General features: G+C 42.3%; 2 protein-coding genes across 2 annotated transcripts; both read right to left on the bottom strand.

Moving 5' to 3' along the window:
• Positions 1-7370: 7370 nt before the first annotated feature.
• On the bottom strand, positions 7371-8666 carry LOC147494544 (disease resistance protein RPS2-like). The gene has a single exon (XM_086568170.1). The coding sequence runs from the start codon at positions 8664-8666 to the stop codon at positions 7371-7373; it is 1296 nt and encodes a 431-aa protein (XP_086424296.1).
• Positions 8667-8733: 67 nt separating this feature from the next.
• Positions 8734-21875, bottom strand: LOC147494543 (disease resistance protein SUMM2-like). The gene is made up of 2 exons (XM_086568169.1): positions 20219-21875; positions 8734-8757 (listed from the first exon to the last, which is right to left on the bottom strand). The coding sequence occupies exons 1-2, from the start codon at positions 21359-21361 to the stop codon at positions 8734-8736; spliced, it is 1167 nt and encodes a 388-aa protein (XP_086424295.1). The 5' UTR covers positions 21362-21875.
• Between the last annotated feature and the right edge of the window lie 3030 nt (positions 21876-24905).

Here is a 24905-nt window from a genome sequence, read left to right as displayed (position 1 = left end):
GGTCATTGTATGGTTTAAAGCAATCACCAAGGCAATGGTACAAGCGCTTTGACACGTTCGTGATGCAACATGAGTATACCCGAAGTAATTATGACTGTTGTGTTTACTTTCGTAGGCTTCGTGGTTATGACTTCATCTATCTCCTGCTTTATGTGGATGACATGTTTATTGCTTCCAAAAGCATGGTGGAGATAGACAATGGAAGTTGAATCTCAACTTAGCTATGAGTTTAAGATGAAAGACTTAGGTGGAGCCAAGAAGATATTGGCCATGAAGATTTACAGAGATAGGAAGAAGCGATGGATAATTGTATCTCAGAATAAATACCTTCAGAAAGTAATTTCTCGTTTTGGTATAGAGAATGCAAAGTCAATTTATACTCCTTTGGTTGGGCATTTTAGGCTTTCAGCTAAATTTTCTCCTAGTTCAGTGGAGGAACAAAAACATATGGCTTATGTTCCTTATGCTAGTGTAGTGGGCAGTTTGATGTATGCACACGCCCAGACATTTCACAGGCAGTTAGTGTTGTAAGCAGGTATATGACAAATCCTGGGAAGCAGCATTGAGAGGCAGTGAAATGGGTATTGATGTACTTAAAGGGTACCTTGGATGTAGGATTAGTTTATGGTGGAGGTACTTGTTATGTCAGTGGTTATGTGGATTCAGATTATGCTGGTGATCTAGATAGACGACGATCGACTACTGGTTATGTGTTTATGATGCATGGTGCACCGGTTAGTTGGAGATTTATGCTACAGGCTACTATACAGTTGCTCTATCTACTATAGAGACAGAGTATATGGCATTGGCAGAGGCAGTGAAAGAGGCAATATGGCTTCGAGGTCTTCTGGATGATATGGGTATTGAGCAGCTGAATAGTGTTGCTTTGTATTGTGATAGTCAGAGTGCTATTCATTTGGTGAAGAACCAAGTTCATCATGCTCGGACCAAGTTTATTGATGTTCGTTATCACTTTGTACGGGATGTCGTTGAGGATGGTGATGTAGCACTTGAGAAAGTGGACACCCATGACAACCTTCGTCAGCAACCCTGCTGACATGCTGACGAAGGTTGTCACCGAGGTTAAGTTCCAACACTGTTTTGCCTTGCTCTAAATCTTACATGTTTGATTAGAGCCCTTTATGGGCATGGCCCTTCGGGGCAGTTGACAGCGAGTTCCAAGACTAGTGCTTCTTTTTGAATGTGTTAGGCTTGGTTTTATGTGTTAGAACTTCACCGAGGTGGAGAATGTAGAGAAAAAGGAGATTTTTTTCCCCTCTCTTTGGCGTTTTTCATACTTAGCCAATTTTTTGGGTAAGAGAAAAGCAATAGGTTGTCAGGCGCGCACGCGCTTGAAGTATGCATGGCCTAAGGTGCGCCCGCACTCCACCGTATTTCAACAGAAATTCGATCGCTTTGGAAACAGTACAAAACAAAAGTTTTTTTTAAAGAAAAACTTAACCTAACCAAAACCAATAAAGAGAGAGATTGTAAGAGATAAATATTTAGTGAGTTGAGTGTTCATTCTTTGTGAGTGAATTGAGAGTTCTTGTAATCTGTTACTCTGGACATCTAGTAAAGTGTTGTGAATATACGATTGCGGAAACAACGTTACCCACAACAAACGGATCAATCCAACACAAGGATCGATCCTTCTCAATAGACAAGACTTCAACACCCTCCAAGCAATATCCCAACACTTCTCAATATCAAATAACAAGTATATAAAGTAAAACAATTAATGTAAAAGAAGAACAAACCACAAGGCGAGATATATCGTGGTTCGGACGAATTTGCCTACGCCCACATCGCGAAGTTCCAAGCTTTACTAGATGTTCGAGTAACAGATTACAAGTCTCTCAATTCACTCACAAAGAATGAATACTCAACTCACAAAGAATTGCTCTCTCATAATCTATCACTTTCTTGGTTTTGGAAAAGTTAGGTTTCTACAGAAAAAACCTATTTTTATACTATTTCAGAAAAGCTTCAAACTTGGTGAATTTCGGCTGAAATTGGTTGGAGTGTGGGTCGCCCATCGTGGCGCTGGTAAAAAATTTGGAGGGTCGTGCCATCGGAGGCGCAGTGCGCTCTAGACATGAAAGAGAAAAACGCGACTTTTTTCTCTACATTCTCCACCTCGGTGAGGTTTTAACACATAAAACCAAGTCGAACACATCCAAAGAATAACACATCCAAGAGGAACACATCCAAAAAGGAAGACTCAGAGTCAACCGCCCGGCGGCTATGCCCAATGGGGCTCTTTCAAACATGTAGGATTTGGAGCAAGTCCAAACAAATGTTGGAACTTAACTCCGGTGACAACTTCACAAGATATCGCCAGGATTGTCATGGGTGTCCACTTTTCAAGTGCTACATCACCATCCTCAGCGACATCCCGTATAAAGTGATAACGGACATCAATATGCTTGGTCCGAAGCATGATGAACTTGGTTCTTCGCCAAAATGAATAGCACTCGACTATCACAATACAAAGCAACACCGTTACGCTTTCAATACCCATATCATCTAGAAGACCACCGAAGCCATAGTGTCTTTTTCATCGCCTCGCCATCGCCATATATATACTCGCCTCGGTAGTAGATAGAGCAATCAGACTTTGTAGCATAGACCTCCAACTAACCGTGCACCATGCATCATAAACACATAACCAAGAGTCGATCGCCGTCTATCTAGATCACCGCATAATCGAATCCACAAACCCACCGACATAACAAGTGCCTCCACCATAAGCTAATCCCACATCCAAGGTACCCTTCAAGTATCTTTAGTACCCATTTCATCGCCTCCCAATGTTGCTTCCCGTGTTTTGCCATATACCGCACAACACTAATCGCTGCGGAAATGTCCGGGCGGTGCACACCATAGCATACATCAAACTACCCACGACACTTGCATAAGGAACATTAGCCATATGCTTTTGTTCCTCCACCGAACTAGGAGAGAACTTAGCTAAAAGCCTAAAATGCCCAGCTAAAGGTGCAGAAACCGACTTTGCATTCTCCATACCAAATCGTGAAATTACTTTCTGAAGGTATTTCTTCTGAGATACAACTATTCGTCGCTTCTTCCTATCTCTGTCAATCTCCATGCCCAGTATCTTCTTAGCTCCACCTAAGTCTTTCATCTCAAACTCAGAGCTAAGTTGAGATTTCAACTTGTCTATCTCCACCATACTTTTGGAAGCAATAAGCATGTCATCCACATAAAGGAGGAGATAGATGAAGTCATTACCACGAAGCCTTCTAAAGTAGACACAGCAGTCATACTTACTTTGGGTGTACTCATGTTGCATCATGAATGTGTCAAAGCGCTTGTACCATTGCCTGGGCGATTGCTTTAACCCATACAGTGACCGATTCAATTTGCATACATAATCTTCTTTCAAGAACGACAAACCCTTCGGGTTGTCTCATATAGATCTCTTCTTCTAATTAAGTCCCCATGCAAGAAAGTTTTCACATCAAGTTGCTCTAACTCCAAGTTGAAGGAAAGCAACTAAACTCAATAACACACGAATGAATGATATGTTTGACCACCGGGAAAAATACCTCATCAGTAGTCGACTCCTTCCTTACGTGAAAACCCTTTGCTACCACTCTTGCCTTGTACCCAAGATTGTCCGGACTCGGGGAAGGACCTCTTTCTTTCGGGAACACCCATTTCTTGTCGATAGTCCTTTTGCCGCTTTGACAATAAAACTAGGTCCCATGTGTGATTTTTATCAAGAGATTCCATCTCGCTTGCATAGCTACCAACCAATCTCTGTAATGAGCATCTCTAACAGCTTCCTTTGAAGCTATCCGCTCATCATCTTCGATATTCGGTGCATATGCCACTAAATCCACCGACCATAGTGTTTCACCGGCTTCGTGCCCATACTTGTGCACTTCTTTTAACTTGTCTCTCGGGCCTAGTGGTCACCCACTACAAGTCATGGATGCTCTTGCTCTTCTTCCCGTTGTTGTGTGGTTCCATGATTTGGTACCTCATCATGATCTAACCAGTCATCTGGCGCATCGACAACTCAAGCTCTCGGTTTTTTGAACTTCTATAGACTCGCCCATTCTCGCCCACTCTTAGGCTTACTAAAAGATAACACGGAAGTCTCATCAAAGGTAACATCTCTGGCGACCCGGGGAACTTGTGGTCTTCTAGACACCACAATCTATATCCCTTTACCCCATTTCGAAGCTTCCAAATATGGCATTCTTAGCTCTAGGATCTAGCTTGATGTCCCTCACATGGTAGTAAGTTTGCCGATCCAAACACTCGCGAAATACTATAATCAATTTGGGTACCCGACCACACCTCATAAGGTGTCCCGCAATCTATAGTTGGTAATGGTGACCTATTATGCGGGTAACACGCCATGGACACCGTGATTCGCCCAATACTCTTTGCCTGGGGACCGACATTAAACAATAAACATCTTGCTCTTTCAAGCAAAGTTCTATTCATCCTCTCTGCCATTCCATTCGCGTTGGCGTGCCCTCGACTATCCGATTGTCCGGCAATTCCATTTCATACATTTAACTCTTGGAAAGGTCCATAGGTATACTCGCATTACCATTGTCGACCGTAATGTCTTTACCTTCCTATCTATCATGCGATTCTTAACCCTTGCCTTCCACTTCTTAAATGTCTCAAACACTTTATCTTTCGATTTCATCATATACACCCACACATAATGAGTATGATCATCAATGAATGAGACATAATAGCGGTTACCTCCTTGGAAGCCACCCGGAGGGTCCCCAAACATCCGTATGCACATAGTCAAGGATGCCCGTTGTCGTGTGCTTGCTTGACTTGAACTTGACTCTGACCGCTTCCCATAGGCCTTAATGTTCACGGAACCCCATACTTGGCTTCTTCAAGTTCTTCAAGAACCCTCGCTTGCATAACTCAGACAAACCCTTTTCACTCATATGCCATAAACGCATATGTCATATCTTAGTGCACTCAGACTCATTACTACATGCACCCATCGCTACATCGCTTTATCACCGTACTACCTATCGAGTATACAAGGTTCCATATTTTTGACCCTTCATAACAACTAAAGAGCCATTAACAATATTTAGGACTCCACCTTCGCCCACAAACTTATGGCCTTTGGAGTCCAAGGTACCAAGAGAAATAAGACTTTTCTTTAGCTCAGGAACATGTCTCACATCGATTAAAGTCCTCACTACACCATCATACATCTTGACCCGTATAGTTCCAATTTCTACCGTCTTACAAGCAACGTCATTACCCATTAAAACGGAACCACCATCAATGCTCTCATAAGAAGTAAACCACTTTCTATTCGGGCACATATGATAGGAACATCCGAATCAAGAATCCACCTTTTCGGTCATATATAGTCTTGTGTGGACACCGTAGATCGAACTCATCCTCTTCGGAGACCAAGCATAATTTGCCTCAATTTTTGCCTTACCTTTCTTGACCATCTCTCTTGTTCTCTTTCTTGGTGAGGACCATTACTTGCGTAATGTCCATTTTCATTGCAATTGAAGCCTTTGTACATGTTTTAAAGGCTTCTTTGACTTGGACCTAGAATTCTCATTACTTGAATAATTCGTTCATCACGAATTTCCTCTTGCTACTAGTCCCCGACTGCATCAATGCTATTCTCTACACGTCTTCTTCATCAACTCATAAGAAAGAAGTGCACTCAACTTCGTCAAGATCGACGACTTCTCTCGTTCATGAATGTAGTCATTAGATGCTCATAGCTTCTCGCAACGGAATATTAAACATGCCGCTTTTGATTCTCATCATCCATCTTCATACCAACATTCAAATAATCCGCTAGACGCCGACGGAACTCACTAACGTGCTCTTGCATCGTTGAACCATCGACCATCATCATGTACCGATAAAGACGCTTCTTAAGGTACATCTTGTAAATCATGCTCTTGGTCATATACATAGACTCTAGTTTGAGCCAAATACCGGCGGTATTTTCTCTCATCACACTATACATGACCTCATTAGCAAGACATAACCGGATTGATGAACAAGCCCCGAAGATCGAACTCTTCCCAATCATCATTACTCATACTTTTGCCTTAGATTTAATCTCCTTTAAAAGCCTTGTGCAAACCTTGTTGGATGAGGATGTCCTTTACTTGGACATGCCAAATCCCAAAGTTATTCTTCCCATTAAACTTCTTTACTTCAAACCTTGCGTTTGACATCTTGGGAGCCATCTTTCAAGTTACACACAATAACCCAAAAAAAAAATTTCACCTCGGAATTTAATCGAACACCTTGTCTACACAAATTTCGAGCACTTAACTCAAAATCCTATGTCGTATACCTACGCCTCGATACTAATTATTTGTGAATATACGATCAAGGAAACAACGTTACTACAACAAACGGATCAATCCAACACAAGGATCGATCCTTCTCGATAGACAAGACTTCAACACTCTCCAAGCAATATCCCAACACTTCTCAATATCAAATAACAAGTATATAAAGTAAAACAATTAATGTAAAAGAATAACAAACCACAAGACGAGATATATGGTGGTTCGCAATTTGCCTACGCCCACATTCGCGAAGTTCCAAGCTTTACTAGATGTCGGAGTAACAGATTACAAGTCTCTCAATTCACTCACAAAGAATGAATACTCAACTCACAAAGAATTGCTCTCTTATAATCTCTCACTTTCTTGGTTTTGGAAAAGTTAGGTTTCTACAGAAAAAACCTATTTTTATACTATTTCAGAAAAGCTTCCGAAACAGTGAATATCGAGCTGAAATTGGTTGGGAGGTCGGCTTCATCGTGATGGGTGCGCCCAAAACACTGGAGGGTCGCGCCCATCGGAGACGCAGGTGCGCTCTAGACATGAAAGAGAAAAAACGCCCTTTTTCTCTACATAAAGCTTGGAACTCGCCGGTGGACGTAGGCTCATTGCCGAACCACGTTATATCCGTGTCTTGTGGTTGGTTCTCTTTTGTATTATTATAATTACTTTATATGCTTGTTAATTGTTAATGAGAAGCGTTGGGATAGTACTTGGAGGGTGTTGAAGTCTTGTCTAGATAGAAGGATCAATCCTTGTGTAGGGTTGATATATTTGGAGTGGATAACGTTGTTTCGACAGTTGATTTTATCCACATCAGAATCATATATACCAGATAATTACTAATCAGAATCATATATACCAGCTAATTACTAAGTCTTTGAATCCCCCTGTTATAGTACAAATCACAACCACGGAAAGTTTGGAAGGTGATATCATACAAATTAAGCCTGTAATACAAATTAACTCATACTGGTTACACAGATTTATACAAATTCACATAACTCACAGCCGCTACTACCTTCATTCATAGAGTTGGAAAAAGGGAGTGAATATGGACTTGGTGGTCGCACTGTCCCACTCTAGATTGTTCCACCAGTCAGAATTTCCTATAATTGAATGCAATGAGTTATGCTTGTCACTGTTTGTGTCAAGTGGTAATCTCCTTAGCTCTGGGCAGCTATTCACTTGTATCAGATTCAACAAGGGGAAAGCCAAGGGAGTCTTACATATGGACTGCAAGCACGGCAACTTCCATAACTGTAAGGTTCTGAGTTTTGAGAATGTATTCTCATCACCTCCGTAGTTATCAGATATTATTTCTTCAATTCTCTGGCAGTTGTCTACGACAACTGTTTCAATGTTTGGGACCAAAAGAAGCCATGTAAGGTTCACCATTGCATCACATTTTTGAAGTTCCAATCGATGAAGGCTCCTGAAGCATGCAGGTTGGTTAATGTCCCATGTAATAACTAACCTGGGTAGAGAAAAAAGACTCAAGACCTGCAAGTTTTCAAATAACCCAATCTCCATCTCGTTCTCTTCTGTCCAATTGACAATCAACTCTTTTAGCTCCGAACAATTCACAATCCAAAGCACCCGTAGCCTCTTCATGTATCCGAGACAGAAATATGGTGACAACGATGGCGATATTGTGAGAGAGGTGATCTCTTGGCAACTATCAATATGTAGAGATACTGTGGAACGTACTAACCGCTGCTTAGTGAGAAACCTTCCTAGAAATTTGATATTTGAAATTTCGATTTCCAAAGCACTCAGCTCGACTAAAGAAGCCAATTCTTCAACACTTGCTTGCATTCTCTCGTCAGTAACCCCGAAGTTATGGTCACTCAACTTCAAGATTTGCAGATTCGGAAGATGCATTATCGTTCCACATGGGATTCTATCAAGTTTCTCCGTCTCGTCCAAAAACAAGTACTTCAGTTTTTTCAATTTCATGACCTGACAAGGCAATCTTGTGATATTGGTGTTTGAAAGACCCAGAAATTCCAAGGAAAGCACTTCACCAATACTTGTTGGAAGTCTAGTAATTTTAGTAAATGACAAATCTAGAACTCTAAGAGCAGGCATAAGGAGGAAAAACTGGTCATGTATATGCTTTAGATGAAAGTTATCAGAAAGCAATAAAGTTGAGAGATTATGGCATTTGGGCGTGCAATCTAGCTGGGCGATTCCAGTCTGAATCAATGATATCTTTCTCGCCTTGGTCCATTTCTCAGTCATAGGTGCTTCGACCAATCCATCACCTGTTTTCACCAAAGCTTTATCCTTGTCCTCCCACGTTCCCAAGTTATCCATAAGGCCAAGCCACGAATAACATTGTGCATTTTCACAAAATCAGAGTCTTCCAACAAACAGTTAGCCTTTAAACTTCTAATGATTTCTTGCCCTGTATTAAGAGCTTCTTCATAGTCATCAAATTCATTTATATACCCCTCCCCAATCCATTGTTCTATTAAGCTTTTCTCAGAAATAGAATAATCTTTTGGATAAAGGGAACAAAACAAAAAGCATGATCTAGTAGTATCATCTGGTAAATTGTCATAGCTTGACTTCAACGGTGAAAAAACTTCATCTCCCATACCTGGAAACTGTTGGGGATTACACCAATACCAATCGGTTCCCCACTACACAGATAACTTGTATGAACACACTTCAACTCCGGACAAAATCTAAATATCAACTACAACCTATACTAACATGCCCAACTCACTAAACAACTATCAACAACATATAATAATGTAAAGCAGTTAAACAACAAACCACAACACAAAGATTTACCGTGGTTCGCCAATGATGCCTACTTCCACAAGAGCGGTTCTTAATAAAATGGGAAGGAAGATTACAATCTCTCCTTTTGGGTCTCTCACCTTACTAGATCACTCTTATCTCTTTCTGAGGGGTTGTATCTCGTAAAGGTTCTCTCTTTGTTTTAGTGCGGATTCCAATCCTTCCGACTTGTTTGGTTCTCGTTAGGTTAGGTTTTCCAAAACCTTGATTTTGGTTTTATCTCCAAAAACCAAATTAGCGGATCTTGTAGCAAGCCCACGAAAAATAGACTGGGCTGGCTCTCACTCAAGTCGCTGGCTGAAGACTTGAAAGAACTGCCTTGGCTGGCCACTTTGAGCGCTGGTAGCGCCTATGTTTCTTGGAACTCGAACGAAGCGCTTCTATCTATCATCGGTGGCCTTCGACTTGTCGCGATGCGAATTCGCCGTTTACGTCGGCTCGGTTTTCTCTCCTCATGTGAGGGATAACTCGACAATCTCCCCTCGAGCGGTGAGGGGGCTACCTCCATGCAATTGCCAAATCAGCGGGGAGAGTGTGTCGCCATTCCGCAATAGACAACAAACATCAAACTTACCTTTCGGTAAGACTTTGGTCATCATATCCGACCCGTTCTTGTCGGTATGGATCTTCTCGATACACAAATGCTTGTCTTCGAGTACTTCTCTAATCAATGATAGCGCGTGTATGTGCTTGGATCTAGAATGAAAACTTCGGATTCTTGCTTTCAAGTGGATGGCGCCTCGATCATCACGTAGAACTACAAAGCTGTTTTCGCTTTTAGCCCGGCCGTCGAAGAACCTCTTCATCCATAGCAACTCTTTGCAACACTTTCGGTGGCGCAATATACTCGGCTACAGTAGTGGGAGGGCAACACACTTTTGCAACTTAGATTGCCAAGAAACCGCCCCCCGCAAAAGTAACCGGATAACCGGAGGTGGACTTCATCGAAGTCAACATCACCGCCATGTCTGCATCGATTGTAGCCTTCAAGTAAGGGCTTACTTCCACCAAAGCACAAACATGATTTGGAAGTGCCTTTGAGATATCTCAATATCCACTTAACACCTTCCCAATGCTCTTTACCCGGATTTGTGAAATCGCTTACCACCCCAATGGCGAAAGCAATATCCCGGTCTAGTACACACCATGGCATACATCAAACCGCCGGCTGCGGATGCATAAGGAATCTTTTCCATCGACTCGCTCATGCTCACCCTTAGGACACATCTCTTTGGTCATGCGGGCCACCTGGCGGACAACCGACCGGCCGCTTGATCCATGTTGAATCTCTTCAACACCTTACCGATGTAGCTTTCTTGAGAAAGCCACAACTTTCCACTCTTTTTCGTCACGAGTGATCCGTGATCCCAAGTATCTGCTTTGCTTGACCCAAATCCTTCATCTCAAAGGACTTACTCAAGTCTTTCTTCAGCTTGGATATCTTGTTGACGTTTGGGCCAACTATCAACATATCATCCACATCAAAGAATAGCACTATGAAATCCCCATCCGGAAATCTCGAACAAAGCGACAATGATCGGAAGCGGACTTCTTGTATCCTTGCTTCGCCATAAAGGAGTCAAACTTTATGTACCATCGTCTCGGTGCTTGCTTCAACCCATACAAGCTCTTTATCACTTGCGATACTAGGTGCTCCTTGCGCTTTGACCTCAAACCCTCCTCGGGTGGTCCATGTAGACATCTTCTTCAAGGTCTCCATGAAGAAAAGCTGTCTTAACATCTAGTTTGCTCAACCTCTAGGTTCATACTTGCGGCCATACCCAATACCACCCGGATAGAAGTCATCTTCACTACGGAGAGAAAATCTCATCAAAGTCGATCCCTTTCCTTTGACCGAATCCCTTCACAACAAGGCGAGCTTTGTGCCTTGGGTGAGGATTGTTCTCCTCATGCTTGACTTTGTATATCCACTTATTCTTGAGAACTTTTTCTCCTGTGGGTTTCTCAACTAACTTCATAAGTGTGATTCTTATGCAAAGAATCCATCTCGTCATGCATGGCCTTCAACCACTTTTCTTTGTGCGTACGCTTCAAGTGCCTCTTGATAGTACATAGGTTCTCCACCATCCGATAGTAGCGACGCATTATGTGGTGGATACCTGGTTGAAGCTATTCTCCTGTCGGACCTCCTTGCCCCATCTGGCGGTGCCTCGGGAGAATACACTACGCTTGCTCGGTGGTGGTTCATGCATCTCATCGCATCTTCTATACCAATAGGTTCTATCCCATCATGAAAGCAATAGGATTCTCATCATGAGCTTCAAACTCATGGTTCTCTCGCATTCTCAATGCCTTACGCGCGTTCTCGGTAGGAACTTCGGTTCTGAATCAACAAGATCATTGGTGAAAGCTTGTAGCTTCTCACCCTCCTCAAAGTCTGCTATGGTTTGGTCTTCCAGAACCAACATCTCGACCGGATTACCTTCTTGTTAATCGGATCATAGAGTTTGTAACCAAACTTTTCATCTCCATAACCGGAAAAATGCACCGCTTGGCTTTGTCATCAAGCTTGGATCTCTCATCGCCGGAATATGCACAAATGCCCCGCACCCAAATACCCTCAGTATCCATAATCAACATCTCTGCTCGACCATACTCTCCGGATAATCACTATTCGGAGGCTTTCTTTGGTGATGGGTTGATCACATGCACGGCAGACGCATTCTTCTACCCAAGAGTTTCTAGGTAGCTTAGAGTGAGATAGCATGCATCTTATCCTCTCTACAATGGTGCGGTTCATTCTCTCTACTATTCCATTCATTTGCGGTGTCTTGGGGCGGTGCGCTCATGCCGAATCCCATGACTCGCGGCAATACTCTTCAAATGGCCCAATGTACTCACCCCCATTATCGGCGAATACACTTCAACAACTTCCGTCTCTCTTTCCACCATCCGTGGAATTTCTCAAACACGCCAAAGTACTTCATCCTTGGTCTTGGACTATAGACCCATATATTTTTCTTGACGATCATCAATGAATGTCAAAAGTCACGGCTCCCGGTGGGACTTCACTCTCATAGGACCACATAAAAGTCCGTGTGCACTAGTTCAAGGGCGGTGTCCTTTCGTGAGACGGGAATCTTTGGAAAGACACCCGTGTTGCTTTTCTACCAAACAATGAGTACATGTATTTAAATGTGTACCTTTAATGTCCGGCATGGCCTTTTGCTTAGCAAGAACTTCCATCCCTTTTATGCCCATGTGACCACGGTCTCTTGTGCCCCGCGGTTCGGATGAAGCTTCTTCTTTACGCACAAGATTCGCTTACGCTTTACACAAACTAGCCCTGTGTTTTGTAAAGAGAGCAAGTTTTTCTTTCTCGGCCGCTACAATGGAACCTCCGTTCGGTTTCCATACCCGTTACCAAGCGAGTTTACAAAGCCATTGTCATCTAATTTCCCGAAATTAGGCTTAACCGTATGTCGGGGACATGTCTTACATCCTTGAGTGTCAAGGTGTAGCCGACATTGGTTTCTATATGAACATCTCAATGCCTACAATCTTGAGACTCCACATTTACCCATCCTCACTTCACCATATTCACCACAACTGTAGGTAGTGAAGAATCCCCAATGCGATTGTGGCGTGATAGGATGCTCTCGTATCTATCACCCACTCAGTATCGACATGAGGTACTAAGGCGGCCACACCACAACCGACACAATTCCCACTAGGTCGCCGACTAGTGCGGTAGTATCTCTGCCGTGTTTCCGTTCCTCGCACCATGTCTTCATGTACACGGTTATTCTTCTCATCCCTCTTGATTGATTGTTACGACTCATATCTAAAGTGGCCTTTGGTAGCACAATAGTAACATTGCCTCTCGCCTTAGGAGTTCTAGCTTCACCCCTAGATTTATACGTCATCACCTCTAGAGCGAGATGGTTTTCGCCCGACCTCTCCCCGTTTCTCGTGGAAAGGACCTGCGAGTTAGAAGAGCGCTTCTTGCACTCCTTCTAGTCTCCTCATTCAACAAAGGCGTGGTAGCCATCTCCATGGTAACAATTCCATCCTTGGGCTGCTCCATGTAGAAAGCGCTAATGTCTCCCAACTTCGGGTAGAGAGCCTAATAGAAACAAAGCCTCAACCGTCTCCCAAATTGATCTTCATCAAATGCATCGATTGATGATATTTTGTACTTCATTAAGATGCTTTCGGACATTGAAGAACCTTCTTGGTGCCGTGGTGCGCAAACTTCTTAACGACTAGCACTTTGTTTCCACCCGACTTCCTCTCATAAAGGTCTTCGAGTTTCTTCCATGGTGAATTTGTAATCTCTTGGGCCACATGGTGAAAGACACCGTCGCCAATCCATTTGTCGAATGTACCCATAGCTTTTCGTCAAGCTTTTTCCCTTTCAAATTTCATCGATCTTTTACGGTTTTACTCCTCATTCTCAATGGGAAGTGCCAAGTCCTTGCGGTATAGCAAGTCTTCCATCTTGGCTTTCGGATGGTGTAGTTCTTCCTATTCGGACTCATCATACGAGTGTTCGCGGAATGGTCCATCTCTACAAGTTATTTAACCTCAAATCTTCTCTCGGGGAATTTCATTCAAACACCGCCCGACCAAGATTCGGATAACACCCCAGGCTATTCTAACCAAGGCTCGATACCACTTGTTGGGGATTACACCAATACCAATCGGTTCCCCACTACCACGATAACTTGTATGAACACACTTCAACTCGGACAAAATCTAAATATCAACTACAACCTATACTAACATGCCCAACTCACTAAACAACTATCAACAACATATAATAATGTAAAGCGGTTAAACAACAAACCACAACACAAAGATTTACCGTGGTTCGCCAATGATGCCTACTTCCACAAGAGCCGGTTCTTAATAAAATGGGAAGGAAGATTACAATCTCTCCTTTTCGGTCTCTCACCTTACTAGATCACTCTTATCTCTTTCTGGGGTTGTATCTGCGTAAAGGTTCTCTCTTTGTTTTTAGTCCGGATTCCAATCCCGACTTGTTTGGTTGTTAGGTTAGGTTTTCCAAAACCTTGATTTTTTGGTTTTATCTCCAAAACCAAATTAGCGGATCTTGTAGCAAGCCCACAAAAAATAGACTGGCTGGGTCACTCTTCTCTGGCCTTAATTAAACTGAAACTGGAACTGGCTGGCTGGCATTCGCTGGCTGGCGAATTAAGCCTATGTTCTTGGAACTCGAAGCGAAGTCGCGCTTCTCGGCGAGCGAGCGCTCGACTTAATCGCGATGCGAATTAAGCCCGTTTCTGTCGACTCGGTTTCTCTCCTCATGTGAGGGATAACTCAACAATCCCCCCTCGAGCGGTGAGGGGGCTACCTCCATGCAATTGCCAAATCAGCGGGGAGGAGTGTCTTTGCCATTCGGCAATAGCACTGACAAACATCAAACTTACCTTTCGGTAAGACTTTGGTCATCATATCCGACCCGTTCTTGTCGGTATGGATCTTCTCGATACACAAATGCTTGTCTTCGAGTACTTCTCTTAATCCAATGATAGCGCGCGTGTATGTGCTTGGATCTAGAATGAAAACTTCGGATTCTTGCTCAAGTGGATGGGCTCGGTATCACATAGAACTTCTAAGCTGTTTCTGTTTTAGCCCTGGTTCGTCGAAGAACCTCTTCATCCATAGCAACTCTTTGCAACCTTTCGGTGGCTGCAATATGCTCGGCTTACGTAGTGGAGAGGGCAACACACTTTTGCAACTTAGATTGCCAAGAAAGCTGCTCCCCCGCAAAAGTAACCGGATAACCGGAGGTGGACTTCATCGAAGTGACATCACGCCATATGCGCATCGGTGTAGCCTTCAAGTAAGGGCTTACTTCCACCAAAGCACAAACATGATTTGGAAGTGCCTTTGAGATATCTCAATATCCACTTAACACCTTCCCAATGCTCTTTACCCGGATTTTGGAAATCGCTTACCCACCCCAACGGCGAAAAGCAATATCGGTCTAGTACACACCATGGCATACATCAAATCAAACGCCGGCTGCGGATGCATAAGGAATCTTTTCCATCGACTCTGCTCATGCTCACCCTTAGGACACATCTCTTTGGTCATGCGGGCTGGCCACCAAGCGGACAACCGGTAGGCGGCGATCCATGTTGAATCTCTTCAACACCTTACCAATGTAGCTTTCTTGAGAAAGCCACAACTTTCCACTCTTTCGTCACGGTGATCCGCATCCCAAGTATCTGCTTTGCTTGACCCAAATCCTTCATCTCAAAGGACTTACTCAAGTCTTTCTTCGGCTTGGATATCTTGTTGATGTTTGAGCCAACTATCAACATATCATCCACATACATGATAGCCTATGAAATCCCCATCCGGAAATCTCGAACAAACGCCTGATGATCGGGAGCGGACTTCTTGTATCCTTGCCAGCCATAAAGGAGTCAAACTTTATGTACCATCTGTCTCGGTGCTTGCTTCAACCCATACAAGCTCTTTATCGAAACTTGCATACTAGGTGCTCCTTGCCTTTGACCTCAAACCCTGCGGGTGGTCCATGTAGACATCTTCTTCAAGGTCTCCATGAAGAAAAGCTGTCTTAACATCTAATTTGCTCAACCTCTAGGTTCATACTTGCGGCCATACCCAATACCACCCGGATAGAAGTCATCTTCACTACTGGGAGAGAAAATCTCATCAAAGTCGATCCCCTTTCCTTTGGCCGAATCCCCTTCCACAACAAAGGCGAGCTTTGTGCCTTGGGTGAGGATTGTTCTCTCATGCTTGACTTTGTATATCCACTTATTCTTGAGAACTTTTCTCCTGTGGGTTTCTCAACTAACTTCATAAGTGTGATTCTTATGCAAAGAATCCATCTCGTCATGCATGGCCTTCAACCACTTTTCTTTGTGCGTACCTTCAAGTGCCTCTTGATAGTACATAGGTTCTCCACCATCCGATAGTAGCCGCGTCATTATGTGGTGGATACAGTTGAAGCTATTCTCCCTGTCGGACCTCCTTGCCCCATCTGGCGGTGCCTCGGGAGAATACACTTCCGCTGCTCTCGGTGGTGGTTCATGCATCTCATCTGCATCTTCTATACCAATAGGTTCTATCCCATCATGAGCAATAGGATTCTCATCATGAGCTTCAAACTCATGGTTCTCTGCATTCTCAATGCCTTACGCGCGTTCCACGGTAGGAACTTACGGTTACGAATCAACAAGATCATTGGTGAAAGCTTGTAGCTTCTCACCCTCCTCAAAGTCTGCTATGGTTTGGTCTTTCCGGGGAACACAACATCTCGACTTGGATTACCTTCTTGTTAATCGGATCATAGAGTTTGTAACTAAACTTTTCATCTCCATAACCCGGAAAAATGCTTTGCTTGGCTTTGTCATCAAGCTTGGATCTCTCATCGCCGGAATATGCACAAATGCCCCGCACCCAAATACCTCAAGTATCCATAATCAACATCTCTGCTGACCATACTCTCTGCGGATAATCACTATTCGGAGGCTTTCTTTGGTGACGAGGTTGATCACATGCTGCGGTATGCGCGCATTGCTTCTACCCGGTAGCTTCTAGGTAGCTTAGAGTGAGATAGCATGCATCTTATCCTCTCTACAATAGTGCGGTTCATTTCTCTGCTATTCCATTACATTTGCGGTGTCTTGGGAGCGGTGCGCTCATGGCCGAATCCCATGACTCGGCAATACTCTTCAAATGGCCCAATGTACTCACCCCCATTATCCGGCGAATACACTTCAACAACTTCCGGTCTCTCTTTCCACCATCTTTGTGGAATTTCTCAAACACGCCAAGTACTTCATCCTTGGTCTTCGGACTATAGACCCATATCTTTCTTTGACGATCATCAATGAATGTCAAAGTCACGAAACTCCACGGTGGGACTTCACTCTCATAGGACCGTATAAGTGCGTGTGCACTAGTTGAGGGCGGTGTCGCTTTCGTGAGGCGGGAATCTTTGGAAAGACACCGTGTTGCTTTCTACCAAACAATGAGTACATGTATTTAAATGTGTACCTTTAATGTGCGGCATGGCCTTTTGCTTAGCAAGAACTTCCATCCCTTTTATGCCCATGTGACCACGATCTCTTGTACCCACCGATTCGGATGAAGCTTCTTAACTTTACGCGCGTTAAGATTCGCTTTACACAAACTAGCGTGTTTTGTAAAGAGAGCAAGTTTTCTTTCCTCACGGCTGCTTCAATGGAACCTCGGTCGGTTCCATACCCGTTACCAAGCGAGTTTACAAAGCCATTGTCATCTAATTTCCGGGCCGAAATTAGGCTTAACCGTATGTCGGGGACATGTCTTACATCCTTGAGTGTCAAGGTGTAGCCGACATTGGTTTCTATATGAACATCTCAATGCCTATAATCTTGAGACTCCGCTGTTACCCATCCTCACTTCACCATATTCACCACAGCGTAGGTAGTGAAGAATCCCCAATCGCGATTGTGGCGTGATAGGATGCTCTGTATCTATCACCCGCTCGTATCGACATGAGGTACTAAGGCGGACACACCACAATCGACATAATTCCCACTAGGTCGCCGACTAGATGCGGTAGTATCTCTGCTGTGTTTCCGTTCCTCGCACCATGTCTTCATGTACCGCGGTTATTCTTCTCATCCCTTGGGTGATTACGCATACTCATATCTAAAGTGGCCTTTGGTAAGACAATAGTAACATTGCCCTCTGCGCCTTAGGAGTTCTAGCTTCACCCCTAGATTTATACGTCATCACCTCTAGAAGCGAGATGGTTTTTCGCCCGACCTCTCCCCGTTTTCTCGTGAAAAGGACCTGCGAGTTAGAAGAGCGCTTCTTGCACTCCTTCTAGTCTCCTCATTCAACAAAGGCGTGGTAGCCATCTCCATGGTAACAATTCCATCCTTGGCTGCTCCATGTAGAAGCGCTAATGTCTCCCAACTTTCGGGTAGAGAGCCTAATAGAAACAAAGCCTCAACCGTCTCCCAAATTGATCTTCATCAAATGCATCGATTGATGATATTTTGTACTTCATTAAGATGCTCGGACATTGAAGAACCTTCTTGGTACCGTTAATGCGCAAACTTCTTAACGACTAGCACTTTGTTTCCACCGACTTCCTCTCATAAAGGTCTTGAGTTTCTTCCATAGGTGAGAAAGGTGTAGTCTCTTAGGCCACATGGTGAAAGACAACATCGTCAATCCATTGTCGAATGTACCCGATAGCTTTTTACGTCAAGCTTTTTCCTTTCGGCCTCATCGATCTTTTTTTACGGTTTTACTCCCTCATTCTCGATGGGAAGTGCCAAGTCCTTGCGGTATAGCAAGTCTTCCATCTTGGCTTTCGGATGGTGTAGTTCTTCCTATTCGGACTCATCATACAGTGTTCGCGGAATGGTCCATCTCTACAAGTTATTTAACCTCAAATCTTCTCTCGGGGAATTTCGTCAAACACCCCGACCAAGATTCGGATAACACCACAAGGCTATTCTAACCAAGGCTCGATACCACTTGTTGGGGATTACACCAATACCAATCGGTTCCCACTACCACGGATAACTTGTATGAACACACTTCAACTCGGACAAAATCTAAATATCAACTACAACCTATACTAACATGCCCAACTCACTAAACAACTATCAACAACATATAATAATGTAAAGCGGTTAAAACAACAAACCACAACACAAAGATTTTACCGTGGTGGTTCGCCAATGATGCCTACTTCCACAAGAGCCAGTTCTTAATAAAATGGGAAGGAAGATTACAATCTCTCTCCTTTCGGTCTCTCACCTTACTAGATCACTCTTTTATCTCTTTCTGGGGTTGTATCTCGTAAAGGTTCTCTCTTTGTTTTAGTCCGGATTCCAATCCCGACTTGTTTGGTTACGTTAGGTTAGGTTTTCCAAAACCTTGATTTTGGTTTTATCTCCAAAAACCAAATTAGCGGATCTTGTAGCAAGCCCACGAAAAATAGACTGGAAGACTGGTAGGCTTCACTCTGAGCGCCGAAGTCGCTGAAGACTGGAAGCCGAAATTTGGCCACTTTGTTCGCTGGTCGCCATCTATGTTCTTGGAACTCGGCGAAGTCGCGCTTCTATCGAGAGCGCTGGGCGACTTGATCGGCGAATTAAGCCCGTTTGTCGACTCCGGTTTCTCTCTCATGTGAGGGATAACTCAACAATCTCCCCTCCGAGCGGTGGGGGGCTACCTCCATGCAATTGCCAAATCAGCGGAGGAGTGTGCCACGCCATTCCGCAATAAGACAACAAACATCAAACTTACCTTTCGGTAAGACTTTTGGTCATCATATCCGACCCGTTCTTGTCGGTATGGATCTTCTCGATACACAAATGCTTGTCTCGAAGTACTTCTCTAATCAATGATAGCGACGCGTGTATGTGCTTGGATCTAGAATGAAAACTCGATTCTTGCTCAAGTGGATGGCGCCTCGACCGTCATCACATGTAACTACAATTTGTTTCGCTTTTAGCCCCGGTTCGTCGAAGAACCTCTTCATCCATAGCAACTCTTTGCGAAACTTTCGATTGGGCGCAATATACTCAAACCAGAAGTGGAGGGCAACACACTTTGCAACTTAGATTGCCAAGAAACCGCCTCCCCGCAAAGTAACCGGATAACCGGAGGTGGACTTCATCGAGTCAACATCACCGCCATATGCGTCGATGTAGCGCCTTCAAGTAAGGGCTTACTTCCACCAAAGCACAAACATGATTTGGAAGTGCCTTTGAGATATCTCAATATCCACTTAACACCTTCCCAATGCTCTTTACCCGATTTTTGGAAATCGCTTACCACCCCAACGGGCGAAAAGCAATATCGGTCTAGTACACACCATGGCATACATCAAACCGCCCATCTGCGGATGCATAAGGAATCTTTTCCATCCGACTCGCTCATGCTCACCCTTAGGACATCTCTTTGGTCATGTGAATCGGCCACCAAGCGGATTAACCGACCGGCGGCTTGATCCATGTTGAATCTCTTCAACACCTTCTCAATGTAGCTTTCTTGAGAAAGCCACAACTTTCCACTCTTTCTGTCACGAGTGATCCGCATCCCAAGTATGCAGATTTTTGTAAAATTGTCATGGCATGTTTCCACGCCTGTGGCGTCTTTTTGCTAGCCATTGACTGGCCGATGGCAATGAGTGCTACTGGTAGCCCACAACATTCTTTCACGATGCTTTCAGCGAGCTTTGGTATTTCAGGATGAGTACTAAGGACCTCATGTCCTACTTTTTCTTGAAATAGAGTCAATGCTTGGGTCCAGTTCAAGCATTCCACTTTAATCTTCTTGTTTGCACCCATTCGCCCACATACATCTTCAGAACGCGTCGTGAATATTATTTTAGACTTGTTTTCCGAGTGAGGGTAGGGAATCCCTATACTTGACAAATCAATTCGTTGCCAAACATCATCCAACATTAAAACAAACTTCTTGTGTCTTAAGACATTATATATGTCGTGGGCACGCGAATTCTGGTCCTTGCTTTTCGGCCATGACAATCTCAATCTTTCTCCAATGTCTTTCTGAACACGCCTCAAGTTTACTTCCTTAGATATCGATACCATTATGACCAAATCAAAGGCTCGCATTCCTTTGTCGAACTCATTGTTCATTTTTCTCAAGAGGGTTGTCTTACCTACACCGCCCATTCCATACAATCCGATGATGTTAACATCATCTTCTCCAAGCACACTCATAGTTGTCTCAAACATCAAGTCAAAGCCTACAACTGCCGAGTATTGAGGCATGGCTTGAACTCGGGCTGTAGGCGGACTCACAGCCACTAGTTGGAAGTTTCCTCTGCTCATTAGATCTTTCACATGTCTCTGCTTTTTTATCATTTTTTTACCGAACTTGTAACTAGTCCGACAATTGTTGGGACAACAACCATTTTGCCGCCTTCTCTCAAGCTGTTGAGACCCTTGTTCTAAGGCTTCATCTACCTCTTGTTCCAAGACTTGTACTCTCTCCAACCACCCGTTCACTAAATCAGTGCGCGTCTTTAGCTGCTCCTCAGCAGTATCAACCTTTCTCTTCACGTCATTCCTAAGGTTCTTCAAATCGTTAATTTCGGTCCTCAAGTTGTTCATAATTTCTCCGTGATGAAGATAGTTAGCATGCCTTGCACTACAAGTCCACAAACGCGAAACAATATCGATAATGGGGGTAATAAACTCCATGAATCAAGGAGTTTCGACAACAGTCTAAACAAAGAAAAAATGTTTCGAAAAGAGAAGAGAAGCATAGCAATCCAAAGGCACCCTTCTGCTGGTATCCAAGAGGTTGAACTTTTTCCAGAGCGAGAAACTTCTAAGAAGGCCGAGTATGGTGCCCACTTGTCTCTCTCTTTTTCCACATATATGAAGAATTTTTTGTTGCTAGCAGTTGCAATTAAATTCAGTGACTTGATCAATGACTTTTCCACTCACAAATATCATTACAATCATTATATCGCATTATATTAGAAGGTTTCCACTAGTATTTTTCATGTTGAGAAGAAAGTTCCAATTCTACGAGTGCGAAAAATTGACTGGAGCATTTAATATCCTGGTAAAGCTGTAAACAAGTCACTAGCTGAGGCATATGTTCCATCCAAAGGCAGTTCTTACAATTTTCCCTGTCTACCATCGTTCACTTTCTTGTCTATCTTTTATTTTATTTCTGAATTTTCCCATGGTACCTGGGCGGCTCTTTTGCATACAATGATTCAATGGAGTTCTATACTTTCACTAGTCCCCAGTCCATGGACCAGTTTTTAACAACATTTAAGCCAAACTGGGAATTGAAGTTCTTAATTAGTTACAACTAAGGCAACTAAGGCAACTAAGGCTGATATCGACATACACGGGAAAGATCATAGGACAATGTGGGATTAAATATTCATTTATATATATAGTCAAGGCAAGATCATACAATTTCCAGTGGAATATATTACCAGTGGAAAATATTACCGAAATAATGCCATTTGATTTGAGAAACTCCGATCTATATTGCCGGTATTTACCACGTACTCCTATCGGCTATCACCGCATCCAATTTACAATTTATATGTTCATTGAAGGCAAGGTGAAATTGCATATGGTCAATATAGATAATCATTCAGGCGCCATTAACATGTCAATAGTTGAATACATTGCAATTCAGGACCACAGTTTCACTACAATTACTTGCATGATCAGCATTGTTCATTGAATACTCAGCATGCGTGCAAATGGGATAAATATTGTATCGCGGGTTTAATCCCTTGTATGATAGTGTTAGTATGAGTACCTGACTCCCTGGTGCAGTAAACACTCATTTTCCCAACAATTACTTTGACTAGCTGTTTGGCCCGGCATTTGGCCTGGCCTATGGCCGGACTATAGCTAATGACTCAAAAACCTAAAGTTCACTTGAATAAATAATATATGTATATTGATAGCTAATGATTTATTGCATATAAATATTGTATCGCGGGGTTTTGTTTGAAGGGTTTATCATTTTATTATTTTTTTAAGAGATTGCAAACTCTCAAACCTTGATCTAGTAAGTGTAATGTTATTCTTTTTTACATTTTTTGCAAACTCTCCTTGATCTAGTAAGGCTACATTTTGCATGCATATTAGATGCGAAAAGACAAATTGATGTCAATTTCAAATCTAGATGAATATCATGATATAGGTAACAATGAATGTTTGTTTGTACACCATAATGCACAATTTGCAATATTGAAGTATTAAGACAAATAATAGTTATCACAACAAAAATGTAATTTCTTTAGATTCCCAAGTCGATCAATTTGATCATTCAGGTTACTTACTTTGGAGATTGACATTTGTTCCATCAATTCCTTGTACTTAGGACTACTTCAGGAAACTGTTATACATGACAGCTGAATTATATAGTCTTTCGAAGTAGATGAAACTTTAAGAGCTTGTCCTTGAGGCAATTATTTTCGAGACCGGGTTGGGCTAAGATAAGTCACATATATTTGCACCACACAAATGTTTGCCATCTGAATGTAATTGTAGTTGTGATATTATTCTCTAGTCACTTGGAAGGGTATGTTGTTGTGAATACCGTCTCATTTATCTGTGGGCGTGTTAGAAAATTAGAGTTAGAGGCCGTTTGGTTTTTTAGCCTCTGAATGCAATGTGCTTCTCATTTATCTGTGGGCATGTCTGAAATTTAGAGTTAGGGACCAGTTTGGTTTTTTTATCTTCTGAATGCTGAAATATGAATGTGCCCTCTCCTACCTCCGAAAGCCTTTGAATGCAAAGCTCTGAATGTTGTAAACATGTTTGTTTTGTTTATGTCAACTGAACCTCTTAGTAAATGCCTGATACAATGTATGATAACTAAAGAAGTTACACAATCGGATGTAACTAAATGAAAGAAACAAAAACAGATAATAAACCTACAATGTAAAACTATTACAGTCTAAAAATAGAGATGAAGAAACAAAGTGTAAGGTTAAGATAAACAAAGTGCAAAGTTAAAAGAAAGGCACTGGAGCGTTAATAGCGTGAAAATGATATTACCTTGGCGCAGTTGACCCAAATGAAAGATATGTGACTTCAAAGTTCTGCAATTGGCAATGAAATCATATTCACCTAAGTGCCCTAAAATGATGGTACAATCCGTTAAGCGCGTATAAATTTTAAAGGGATTACAGAAAGGTATAATACCTCAAGTGTAATCAATGTCTACCTCAATTACATAACTGAAAGCCAAACAAAAATATTGACCAAATTGGTATAAATCTTAGCACACACGATTATGCAATAATAAATTAAGTTTATTACAGAGTCCAGGGAACAACATGGATTTACGAATTTCTTTTTTAGGAGGGGAAGATATCAAAAGCTAAAAGAGAACAAAGTGATCGACATAGGTAATTGGAGAATATTTCAATTCAACAGGAATGTATATGCAATATTAGTATAATGATACAACTTTGTAACGCCCCAAATCTCATGCAATTACATACTTAAGATACATGACTTTTCTAGTAAAATTTCGAGAGTCTCCTTTGTATATTCGACATTTCATAAATATAAACCTGTCATAACCTAAAAATTTAATAAGAATGCATCCAAACCAAATATAAAATCTCATACCTCAGTCGTAAATTTAACTACTAAAAGATATACTGATTCGTATAACCAACTACTTAACCATCTCGACCAATGACAGTTAAGTCAAGTAATCAATCCTCGAATAAGAAGAAAACTATATATATACAAATATCCCAGAAACCCTAATACACAATTTATACAGTGAAACTAACAAACATACATCTCCACGTTACAGATACATTCAAATCTCACCGAAGTAAGAAAAAAAAAACATCACAGATTATAGATGATGTTGTTGAGTGTACAACCAATACTTGGTGCCATTTCACTTAGAAGATACACCAAATACCCATTTATCTTGCAATGCCAAAAGAAGCTCAATATACCACACCAATTCAAAAGTTTATACAAAAACCTAAGCTATATGCTTATACATATCGATTTTGAGTGTGATATATTACTTGGAATTGCAAAAGTTAAATTTGGTAGTCTGGTGGGTGAATATGATATGTGGGTATAATGTTTCAACTACATTAGAACGTATATAAGTTCTTGGACTACTATGTGATGTCATCAGTACATACAATTTATGAGAATTTTAACATAAATATATACCAAACCAATTCCCTGCTAAAACTCATCTCATATGATGCGGGGCTTTCACAAA

Source organism: Coptis chinensis, chromosome 6, assembly GCF_015680905.1.
Source record: "Coptis chinensis isolate HL-2020 chromosome 6, ASM1568090v1, whole genome shotgun sequence".
Taxonomy (NCBI): Eukaryota; Viridiplantae; Streptophyta; class Magnoliopsida; order Ranunculales; family Ranunculaceae; genus Coptis; species Coptis chinensis.
The sequence above is the reverse complement of the archived record's forward strand: the minus strand, read 5'-3'. Positions and strand labels throughout refer to the sequence as shown.